General features: G+C 31.6%; 1 protein-coding gene and 1 long non-coding RNA gene across 2 annotated transcripts; one reads left to right on the top strand and one right to left on the bottom strand.

Moving 5' to 3' along the window:
- Positions 1-289: 289 nt before the first annotated feature.
- Positions 290-8,233, top strand: LOC134717721 (uncharacterized). The gene is made up of 6 exons (XM_063580214.1): positions 290-403; positions 2,731-2,974; positions 3,373-3,458; positions 6,183-6,248; positions 6,847-6,917; positions 8,168-8,233. Exons 1-6 carry the CDS (start codon positions 385-387, stop codon positions 8,231-8,233), a joined length of 552 nt encoding a protein of 183 aa, XP_063436284.1. The 5' UTR covers positions 290-384.
- On the bottom strand, positions 3,459-5,546 carry LOC134718638 (uncharacterized). Its single transcript, XR_010107410.1, has 3 exons — positions 4,841-5,546; positions 3,651-3,966; positions 3,459-3,581 (listed from the first exon to the last, which is right to left on the bottom strand). It is a non-coding gene; the product is annotated as an uncharacterized LOC134718638 (long non-coding RNA).
- Positions 8,234-12,581: the final 4,348 nt, after the last annotated feature.

The following is a 12,581-nucleotide window of genomic DNA, read 5'->3' as shown; positions in this document are numbered from 1 at the left end:
TTACCCTACTGAGTTCTGAAGGGAATAAAAGATACCGGCTCAGTTTTTCAAGAACATGTTAACAAGCTCGTTGGTCATTTATCCGTGCTACTACCATGGGGTTAATTAACAGATACTTGTTTATTTTGCGGCATCGCAGTATTAACATTTGAGGTCAAAATCCTATCACTTTAATTGGCCAATTTTATTAGCGAATCGTTGAATTTGTAAGACTCGTCCAATTAATTCCAATGTGACAATAGCTCCAACCCGTTCCTTCGGTGCAAAGCTACAGATGGAACGGCGGACCAGTTTAATTGTCAACAAGCAGACAAGCAGACGGTTTTGTTTTTCACACTCTGAAGCAATGATAATGTGGAACAGGAGGAGGAATCGTTATTAAACATGACAGAAAACAATGCCTGTAAGTTTCTTTAAAATTCATATTTACATTAAAATTCTGTACAACATGGTATTGGTAATAAAAAAGTTTCTCAAAAGATAGTTCTAAACTAATGACTGACTTTGTCTTTGAATATAATCATGATGTCATAATGAAGGTGATAACTGTTCCTTCAGTGTAAACAGGGGAGGATCCAACCATTTAAAAAAGGGGGGCCCAACCCAGAGTAAAAGGGGTGTCCAACTATATGCTCCCATTCAAATGCATTCACCATTGGTTGTCATAAAAAAAAGAGGGTTCCAAACCCCTGACCCCCCTATTGATCTGCCAATGGTAAGTTTTAGATAATATGTCAGATTATGGATGTTAGTAAACTTTGGGTGGGGGGGTGATTTTGAAATCAACAAACAAATATATTTTTTAAATTTATCATTCATAATTCAATTCAATTCAATATTTTATTGGAAAGAGCACAATAATGAGATTTTTCATAAGAATCCTGACTCAAACTTTTTCTTTTTATATATATGTGATTTAAAGATGCCCACCCTATTTATTTAACGCAATATTTTTTTTATCATGTCTACATGGTCTATGACCCATAATGGTTTACTTTACATTGACCTATAATGGATTACTTTTTCAAATTGTTATTTGGATGGAGAGTGGTCTCATTGGCACTCACACCATATCTTCCTATACCTATGAACATGATGAAATAAAAGGGCTTAAAAATAACAACCAGGTTTATCATTTTTGCATGCACATATGTTTATAATATAATATGAGACACATGCTGAGACTAAAGACTTCATGCTTGTTATAACTTTTTGGTCTATAATGTAAATAACAGAAAAAAGCCAGGTCAAGGAGGAAATCAACCCAATAACTCAATTAGGCAAAAAACATTTAGAGGTTGACTTGTCCAAATAATGATGACGTCTGGCAAGGCTATTTTTTTTTTCTGGGACGCCTTCTTACTCCCAGAAAAAATTTAAAAAAGCCTTGCCAGACGTCATAACTATTTGGACTAGAGGTTCACATACATGTTTAAACAATGGTTATTTTTTTACACTGTGCCTATGATGGTGATTATGTTTTCTGGTCTGTATGTACATGATGTATGTCTGTTTGTAAGCCTGTACATATGTTAGATGCTCTGTTCCATATCAGGTTGAAGATTATTAGTTAAAGATAAATTTACCCCCAAGTTGTGCATGTTGACTTGTAGTACAGTACACATGATCATTATAGTGTGAAATATTTAAATTTATTTAAGAATTGAATGCTTCTTTTTGTAACTTCATTAGGGTGTAAAAGTGTTGACCGAAGTACATTTTGTATGAAGTGTGTAAGCTCTTCATTCCAAAAAAATTGGGCACAGTCAAAGCTTTTACAACCCTATAAGTTACAAAAAGAAGTATTCAATTCTTAAATATTCTACATGTATGTATAATTACTTTTTTAAGCTAGGATAAAGAAACCACAAGTCATATCATTTTTTTTTATTTAATTCACCTGTGGACTTTATTGTGGGACCTTGTGTTATTATGACTGATATATGCTTTATTGTGTAATGCAATTGCTTGAGGAATAACATGTGGTGTGCAGTTAGCCAATCAGAATAATGTATTATAATCATGATAATGAAACATGCATTACCAAAAATGCCCTAATTTCATTGTTATTGAAAGTATATAGCTCATGCCATTCTATTTTTATGCAAATTATCTAATTTGTCCATAGCTTACTGTTTAAAATACAAATATTATTATTATTCAATAGATCAAGAGGAAAAAGATACAAAAGGGAAATTCAAACTCATAAGTTGAAAATAAACCATGGCTAAAAAAGAAAAAGACAAACATAAGTACATAACAAGCAACATAGAAAACTAAAGACTGAGCAACACAAACCCCACTAAATTTTGATGTGAAACTAGGTGCTCCAGAAGGGTAAGCAGATCCTGGTCCATATTTGCAGCAGTCGTGTTGCTTATATGAGTTCAAACTAGTTGATAAGTTACCTATTCTAATCATGAAGGGAAAACAATCTTAAATTGTTTCATCTATATGATCTAGGTAGCAATTATAAATGTGATTATAATTGCCAATAAGACCAGCTTGTACAAATAACATAGAGTATAATTAATCAAATGAAAGTCACTTGATATTGTCTTCAACAATGAGCAAAACACAATCATTTGACAATACTGTATTATATTATAGTAAAGTCTGCTATAAAAGTTTGCTAAAAGGTGTAAAACAAATTATTATTAACCATTGTTAACTAAACTTCTCTTAAATACATTCACATTATGATATTCATACATGTATTTGTATTTACAGGCGAGTCACAATTTGTTTGCAGTTTTGTTAAGTCAACAGTACAGCAGTGTGGCTTAATTGAATATAAAAAGACCTGGCCAAGTCGAATTCTTCCCCTAACATGTTGTAAAGATTCAGTGGACTCGCATCTTTACAAATATTCAATAAGTCGTAGGAGTATTGACAGTGAAAGTTCATTATTGAAGATAAGAGCTGGTCTTTTTGAGGAAGATGATGATACGCTAACTATATGCCCGAAACACAGGTACCTAGGCAACTTTTATTCTAAGAATAAGAATAACTTTCCAGAACTTGAGCCCTTGTCTATCCAAATTATGATTAATTTTCTAAAGTTGTAACTGCTGAAAATGTCACTTACCACATTCCTGAAAGGATTTATGCAATGACCACATGTATATGAGAGAAAAAAATTGAGGTGTGCTATAAAGATTAGGGTAACTAGATCATTGTATTTATTTGAGTCTAAAAAATAAGTTGTTTTAATAGAAGAAAAAAAGTCAATCCACCCTCAAATGAACAATCTGTACTGAAGTAATAACAAGATTTTTTCTGACTCGATATCCTGGCTGTTTTTGTTGTGATTTTTACATAGAATTTATTGTTCTAGTAAGTTATTACCTTTTATTTTTTCAATTTTTAAAGGTTTGCTCTTGGTGTTGGTTGGAGACCAAGTACACTATGTTCCATAGGATGGAAATGTACAAACAGTAAGAGCAACTTGAAAGGCACTCCCTTACAGAAAAATAAGGCTTCTTGCAAATATTTGCGGCAATGTTGCTGCAAATAGTTGCGGCAATATTGCTGCAAATATTCATTTTTCGTATGCAAATTAGTTTTCTTGCAAACAGTTGCTGCAACATTGCCGCAACAAATTGCGGCAATATTGCAGCAAATGTTTGTGGGAAAATCAGTAGCTGCACCGGTGATTGTTGCAGCAATATTGCGGCAAGTTCATTAGCTGCAATGTTGCAGCAATATTGCAGGAAAATTAATTTCTTGCAATATTGCGGCAACATTGCAGCAAATCTTTCAACAATTCAGGTGTAAAATTTGGAATTAAAAACTAAACATTTAATAATTTATGATTTAATAATAAAAAAAAATGTCTCTGTCCTCTGTAGGTTGGAAATGGTCTCTGTCCTCTATAGGTTGTCGTGTTACATCTGTGTAGCTTTCAGTTCTGTTTCTCTATAAGTCTCACTGTCCTTTAAGTTGAATTTTCTGATTTCAAAAATACTGCAAAATAAAAGTTGAAGAATTTTAATTAGTAGACATAAAAAAAATAACTAAAATTATAAAGATACACAGATATAAGTTACTACTATATGGTTTAATTTTGGATGTAACTTGTCTTCTGATTGGCTGACGTTATTTTGTTATCAGCCCATGTACATAATTTAGTCTTGTGACCGTGATATCATCAACGTTTTATCATAGCTTTTTACGGTTTAAAATGGAATTTAGTATTAAATTATAAGAAATGACTGTAATATTTTTTCTGTCTATTCAAAATAACATAACAAATTTGGTGCTCACTGTTAAATGACTCGCTACGCGTGAATTTGTTTCACTTAAAGCGCCAAAGTCTAAAAGTGATCAAGTCCTTCTAGAAATTGCATATAACTATAGAATACATTTAACCTCATGTCAGTACTAGGTTGTTATTGGTTTTTTTGAATATTTGTTTTTCATTGAACTATAACATAATTGGTCTAGTCTATTCTTTAAAATGTTAATTTTTGTGATAAGTTGTGTATATATATATATATGAAAGCTATATATGAAAGCTATACATTGTTGCCATTTGTTGACAAACCTCTTATTGGCACAGTTAAATCACAGATCTCTAATTTAATACCAAACTGCTTTTATTAGAAGATTTCTTGTTTCAATATAAGTAATGTTATTTCTAAAACATACAGTAATTAAAAGATTTAAAAAAATATCTCCTGTCTTACACAATATTGATAATATTCATGTGCATAAATCTATTGTCTAATACTTTTGCCAACTCTATTAAATTAAGAAGACTCTTTATTTATCACTATTTGAACTGTTAAAGAGCATGCACTTATTCAAAATGGTGGACATTCAACTCCATTTTACTTACCAAAAGATGTTGTCCAAATTGTGTGTAAACACCAATCTTCCTGAATCCAAGAGTCATGTCAACTGAAGGCTAGCATCTGCATTACCCAGTGTCAATAGAATCAATTGGATCTTTTGGATCTAACATGTCTAAATCCATTGTAAAATTCATATTACTTTGTTCCTGATAGAAGACATCTTTGTTTGTTGTATGCATGGTCATGTCCAGTTCAAATTTTGAATATATGTTGATCAAGGTTGCTTAGGGTATTGTTTCAATGTGATCCCTTTGAAATTTGCCCATAATTATAAATATCCATTGCCTAAATCTTGAATATTTGTTATTTATTATAATATATAAATAATTATAAATACATCTTTTTTATCTTTGGTTTTATAAGTTATAATGGAAATATATACAAACAAGAAATGCTCTGCCCTTAATTTGGCCTCAAACTCTGTGTACATTAATTTATGGTACTTCCTGTCTCTACAGCTCCACAGATAATGAAAACCAGATGTGCACATTACATTTCTATCACCAGCTCATATTACTAACTGAGATGAGAAAGATAATTTGTGTATAAATAATTTTAAAATAATGATACTAGAAATTAAACTGCAGGTGAGGCTAAATTCATTTGATGGAAAATATTAGAATTAAAAATATTGTTTATAGAAAAATGTCACAAAAAAGTGACAAAAAGGCATAATAATACATATAGAACAAAAAGTATTATGACTCAATTATTTAGATTTAATTTGTTGAAATGAATCCCAAAGTATTCTTTCCTTACAAAATATCTAAAATTGTGATAAACGTGCAGTTTAGGAATTCTTTATAAGCATTAATTGTTATTTGAAGATTATTTCAAATAAATTATTCAAATATCCAGATTTATCTGCGAAAAATAAAGTATGACCATAACAAATTTAGATAATTTGAAGTAATTCCATAACTGAATGTTCAAAGAAACCATATACGTTGTGTATTATTTGAACCTTAAATCTTTAAAAATGTAATATTTTAAAATGCTTGAAATATTGGTGCATTACTACATGTCTGACATTATTAAAGAAATTTTTCTTGCAAAGTTGTTGCAAATAGTCTTTATAGCCTTAAATAATAAAAGAAAAGGTTCCTGCAACTTTCTGGCAAACAAATTCTTTCTTGCAACATTGCAGCAAACTTGCTGCAATTTTCTTGCAAACAAATTTTGTTGCAGTAACATTGCGGGAATATTGCAGGTAGCTGCAACAACCTGCAACTTTCTTGCAAACACTTCTTGCAAACAAATTTGTTTGCCGCAATATTGCCGCTATATTGTTGCAATATTGCAGCAAACTTTTCATTTCTGTAAGGGCTATCACAAAGGAGCAGTCTATTTTTCTCAAGAAATATCATCATGTCCTACTTGGAATTGGATCAGGTTTGTGCATGCTTACATGTATTTTGTTGCTGTTCCAATTGCCAGCTCATATATATGAATCAAATGTTCATGTGAGCTAGTACCAATAACTTGGTAGTCTGCATGTGACTCTTTGAACAAAAAATCTGATGTACATGTCATTTTGATCCTGATACAGACATACATTTGGTTATCAGAAATTATGTCACTGAATACAATAAGCTACCCCAGCTAAATTAGACAGACCCCCAATAACAAATGTAAACACATACATCTAGACTAGAGGTAAACATACAATCTTCACCAAATTACACATTTCAACTATATGTCAGACATCATCCCAAGTCTATAAAAGTTGTACAAAAAAAAATCTCCACAGAAATTTTTTTTAAGAACATAAAAGAATAAACATGCAAAAACTACTAACAATGTACCTAACTTGGGACATGCATATAAAAAAAATGAACCACCCGTTTTGTACTATCATTTATAAGCAAATTAGCCCAAGGAGCCAGGAGAAGTGAATCAGCCATATGATCATTCTTATTTCTTAAATGAAAATCAATGTCTTGAAATATGCTTTCTTGCTACAATTAAATTTTCAATTTCAATTTTACAGGGGTGTGTTCAAGATGCAGAAAAGAACTTGTTCAAAGAATGGCAGACAAGGAAAACAGAGTTGAACCAAATGTAAGTCAAAACAAGGATATGAAAAAAAAATTACCAGTATGTTCTATTCCTATCAAAAAAAATAATTTAACGTTCTGTGCTCTTTTGCTTTAAATCAGTTCCTGTTAAGTCATTATTGCTTTTTAGGTAGAATTTTCACCCAAAAAATATTGGCCTACTTTTGATTATTGGAAGCAACATAGATCTGTTTATCTGGAGTAATAGATTGATATTCAGGTTGCATTGGTAACTATGCCACCTATATTAGATTTGTACGTCTGCTCCTTCATATAATTTCCTACTAGATACGTGTGATAATGGAACATGTTTCAATTGTTTGACACAATGGGATACTGACTGAAGCACATTAAACTTTCTATACTGACAGGTTCATTTAACTCATTATTGCAATAGGGCTTAAGATAAAACCTTTACAGCTGATTTCCTAATGCTTGCAAAGTAAAACTTTGGTTGGCTTGCTTGCTTTGTTTGTATAATTGTTTATACAAGATTTGTAGACAAGATTGACATCTTATAACAATAAATTTATAGGCAAAGTTTAACCTGTAAATATCATATTCTAATTTGATTGTACAATATACAAACAAAGCAAGCGAGCTAACCAAAGTTTTGCTCTACTTGTATTAGGAAAATAGCTGTAATTTATAATTCAGCTGATAGCTAATATTTATTAAAGTATTGAAATTTATATTTACTTAAGATTTGAATTTCATTTGTTGATTAAGTTCAGAGCAGGATTCATAATAATATCCACTAACATCTTCTCGTCTAGATATGCATGTAATATTTTCCCATGGACTTTGAACATTAAATGGACAATGATTCATCTACCCACCCCTTTATGTTATATACTAGTATTTACAATTATTATAATAATTAAACCATTTTGTAAGACATTTCAGTCAATGACCTTCTTTGGTTTCTCTATTATCCTTCTATGTCACCTACATAGACATATGGCATAATGAAAATAAAAATATGCAGTATGTTTGCCAATGAGACAACAATCCACCAAAGTTCAATAACCGTATCACAGATGATATTAGATATATATGCAACTTATATTGTAACTTCCATACCCTTCCCTTTTCATGAATATGACCTACCAAATTAGACCATTTACCAAGTTTGTAATAAAAAGGAGAAAACCTATACGTTTAGTCAGCTATAAGTAATAATGGTCAGTTTAAAGTTGTAAAGATGAGATAAATGTGTGTGTTCATCTTTTTCACTCTGTTATCTTTTTTCAGCCTTCAAGTACAGTACGGGTAGGGACTTATTTTTATGGATGTCTTAATCCGTCTAGTCGGATATGAATAATCGGACATTTTTATGGTAGGTAGTATGGTAATTAATCAACAGATCCAGGTGTGATTGGCAATATACTTTTCCTTTCATCTTAATCCGTGCTACTAGAATTACGGTTCACTGATTTTAGAATCAGGTTACCTGTAATTTTAACCACTCAGTCACTTTATTGACTACATAAGTTCTACATCGTTTTTGACATAAAATATTTTTACTGGTGAAGTACTGGAGAACATTTTGTTTTAATAAAAATAGCGCATTTCTTTTATTTAACGGTTTTTATATTGCAACTGCTATATATTTTCTTTGTTTTTTTCTCAAAATTATTTTTATTTTATGTTGTTTTGGGTTTTTTTTTGTATCTTTTTTTTTATATGTTTGCATAAAAAAATTAAATATATTTTTATTCTAGAAGGTTATTTTTGTTTGACTGATTTATTTCCCATGTCATCCCATTGATTAGCAGAATTATTTGCGTACGTTTTAGTTTGACCCGGTAAATGCAAAATATTGCAAAGTAATGCAATTCCTCACATTTAAATAATTTAACGGTGCCGTATTGACTCTTAATTCATAAAATTAATTTACGCACAATCCATATATACTTGTATGTTAAATCTAAAAAAATATTTGCCTTGAAAAGACAATTCCATGATGCATATATTTTTAATTCACAGTGTGTCCACGTGGTTATACTTTAACTTGACCTCACTCACAATATTGAATGCTAAAAATAGACATATTAATACAGATCGATTTTGTCCACTGCACAAGATATTTATATGGCGGGAAATATCGTAACAGTAAACCCAGGTGACCTTACTGAACGACCGTGAGAAAATCATTCATGATTAAATTTGATGTGGAATGATTGACAGTATTGTGCGGTTTCTGAGGCTCATGATCGAGCTCCATTAACAATTGATTTACGAGATTAGAAATTTAATCCCTTTACATTCATGTAGCTGTAGTCTTCTTTAACTATTTTATGTTTATATTTATCAGTCATTTCCCGTATTTCCATTTAAATAATATATTTGGAGATCTGCTTTGAAGTTCGGAATAAACACGGCGTACGTTATATATATTGTATTAAAAAAAAAGATTGTTTCAAACAGATTAACGGGAAATATACATTGATACTTGTATTGTTTGACGTTTCTTTAATACTAGTAGTCAAGTTGTGAATTTTCCTTCTTTTTTTTTGTGTGTCTGCCGGCGTAAGATTGATGGTAAAGTATTACTGAATAGAACGCAAATAATAACTCAAGAAGATTACGAATCAAGACCTAATATGACAATTTACAATGTATTTGAATATGGAATAGACGATCTGATTTTTTTTTTGTTTCTATGTCGTAATTTTCTGATTTTTTTGTCGTCGGTAGAAAAGAAATGCAAATATTCTATTTAAATAATTGAAGAACAAGAATGGAACAAGTGAATATGAGATTTAATTCATTAATAAAACAAAATGTATGGCATGTAATGATGATGATATATTACACAGTTTAAACATTTTATGATTTAATAATGTCACACATAAACGTTTTTAACACTTCCTGGTGGCTGGTTGGACTGGTCGACGAAGATACTGGTTCAACTTCTCAACGACTAAAGCATGATAGGCTGACTCTGTGTTGACTGATGGGAAGAGTGCAGTGACATACCTCTTAATCACATTCTTTCTGTTGTCTTCTAAAGGGTTTTTGCTAAGTTTACCACCGCCCCTGTACGAATAGTGGATACGTAGTTGATCTGAGGCGGGATCTGAGGTGAATAATTCAGGGAAAAAGTGCTTTAGCAATAAAACCCCAAACGATCCAGGGTTTGTTCCACAGTTGGAATACTTGCTGAAGTCATCTTCTGTTAGACGCATGTGCTCGGGAATGTCATTGAACAAATGCATAGGCATGACTATGCGTTGCATAATTGGCTGAGGTTGAGGCGAGTCTGGTAACGATGATGTAGGTGTTAGTGGCAAATCTGGCAGAGGTTGGGGAAAATAAACAATCTTTGAAATAAAAACATTCTTTGAAGTCAGAATAATATTATGAGTTCATTTCAGGACATCAAACAATCGCACAGCTTGTGTGGATTTCCTTTGATATAATTATACTATGATTATTCAATACTTAATTTCCAATTAAATTTCAAAAGTTGATTATTAATTATTAATTATTTTAAGTATTTTTTTATTTTAGGTCAATATTCGTAACACCTCATTTAATAACTCATATATGGAAATTGTTTCATTTTATTGTCGAAGTAGGTAAATTACTAATAATTTTCAGCCTTTAATATACGCCAGTGACAAAACTTATGTAATGTATTTATGGGGGTCTAAATGGAGGTCCTTTGGTTTAATTTTTAATTCCATTAAATTTGTATTCATTTTCTCTATTCTTTAAATTTTTTGTCCATTATTCTTTATTCTTTATATTTAAGGACCTCATAATTCTCAGAATATCTTTATTTATTTCTTTTTTTGTTTTTCCCCCGTTTTTATTTTAATATATATAAATTATACATAGAAAGTATCTTTCTTATCTTTTAAGTTAAGATGATGGGTAATGAATATCTTAATGATCTGAAATTAATATGATCAATTAAGAGTGAAAACAATATAGATTTATGAGTTAAATATCTACATCCACGCATTATAGTTTATTAAGTTATTTAAAGTATATTTAGTTGTTTTGTTGTGTATCCGTTTTTTATGCATCTTTAATTGATATGAAATATTCTTTTACAAAAGTTGTATGGGGCTAGTGTCGGTAACACACGATTTGAAGTTCCAACTTTCTTTCTCACGATTAATTTGACATGTGTATTAATGTAACCAGATGATGGTCTACAGGTGTTCACCCAGACAAGTCGACTCCTGGTCATTTCCCGTGCAATACACATGTCATGTTAGGGGATGCATTTAAATAGCATTTGTAAATTTAACTTATTAGTATAGTTCGATATCTTCACATACCATGCCGAAGTTTAAGCTTACACATCAAGACAACCTAGAAATCATCGCTTTGTATAGACAGAGCTGGCCAGTTTATGCCATTGTAAATAAGCTAGCCGCCAGAAGCATAGATGTTACCTGGGGTACCGTTAAACATGTCATTAAAAGATACCAAAGTGGCAAGATAGGCTACGACAATTTGAGCAAGGAAGAAGAAAAATTACCAACTTTCCAATATATCACCGATCATGATGTCAACTTTGTAAAGAATGCTTTGGCTAAAAAACCTACTCAAACGTCTACCGACATTCAGCGTCTTTTAGCAGACAAGGGTACACACACCAGCAAATCAACTGTCAAAAAAGTCATTAAAGCAGCCGGTTATACAGCTTCCTCACCTAGATATGGACAGATGGTTCGAGAACCTAACAAGTTGAAACGGGTTCTGTTTTCTAAGGCGGCCATTGCCGACAACGATAACTTTGACAATATAATCTTCACTGACGAATGTTCCGTGCAACTGCACGATAACAAGGTCATCATCTACCGAGAAAAAGACTCCGTTGCTCCAGTTCTACCTAAACCTAAGCACCCACTGAAGGTACACGTTTGGGTTGGTATAAGTCGTCGGGGGAACACAAGTATTCTGATATTTGAAAACATCATGACATCAGACTTCTATATCAACTCGATACTGGTGACAGGCCTAATACCATTCATTAACCGAGTATACCCTGACACTCATCGATTTCAGCAGGATAATGACCCTAAGCATACTGCAAATGCAACAAAAGACTTTATGAGGCAGCACAATATTAACTGGTGGGATGTTTGGCCAGCAGAGAGTCCCGATTTTAACCCAATAGAGATGGTGTGGAGCATGATGAAGTCTAGATTGTCCAAAAAAGAACCAAGAACAAAAGAAGATCTCATCAATGGCATCAAATCTGTTTGGAGAGAAGATATGACCATAAACATCTGTAACAATTTCTTATTTTTTTATGAAAACTTCCATTGAAAATCGTCCTGGTTTTTATTATGTTGAATAATATGAAATATTTACGATTAGCAATACATTGTTAAAAATCGTATTTTTTTCATTTGTAAAACAACTTCACATACATGTACATATAAAAGTTATATATCTTATTCAATTTTCATAAGTTTATTGAAGTTTTATTCAATATTTAACATTTATTTATCCTCTATTAATAATAAAATATATGTACAGGTAAAATTCAATTCTTATCAAGGTGGGACATATTTACGACCCTCCACTGATATTGCACAGGTAATATCACAGCAGGTGTTTATTACACAGGGACTACTGTCCGTCTAGATCATCTAGACGGATTAAGGCTTCCATAAAAATAAGTCCCTACCTGTACTGTAGC

This window comes from Mytilus trossulus, chromosome 5, assembly GCF_036588685.1.
Source record: "Mytilus trossulus isolate FHL-02 chromosome 5, PNRI_Mtr1.1.1.hap1, whole genome shotgun sequence".
Lineage (NCBI taxonomy): Eukaryota > Metazoa > Mollusca > Bivalvia > Mytilida > Mytilidae > Mytilus > Mytilus trossulus.
The sequence above is the reverse complement of the archived record's forward strand: the minus strand, read 5'-3'. Positions and strand labels throughout refer to the sequence as shown.

Coding starts and splice junctions, on each gene's coding strand:
- LOC134717721 (XM_063580214.1), top strand. Junction 2,975..3,372: donor ACTATATGCCCGAAACACAG/GTACCTAGGCAA, acceptor CAATTTTTAAAG/GTTTGCTCTTGGTGTTGGTT. Junction 3,459..6,182: donor TAAGAGCAACTTGAAAGGCA/CTCCCTTACAGA, acceptor TTTCTGTAAGGG/CTATCACAAAGGAGCAGTCT.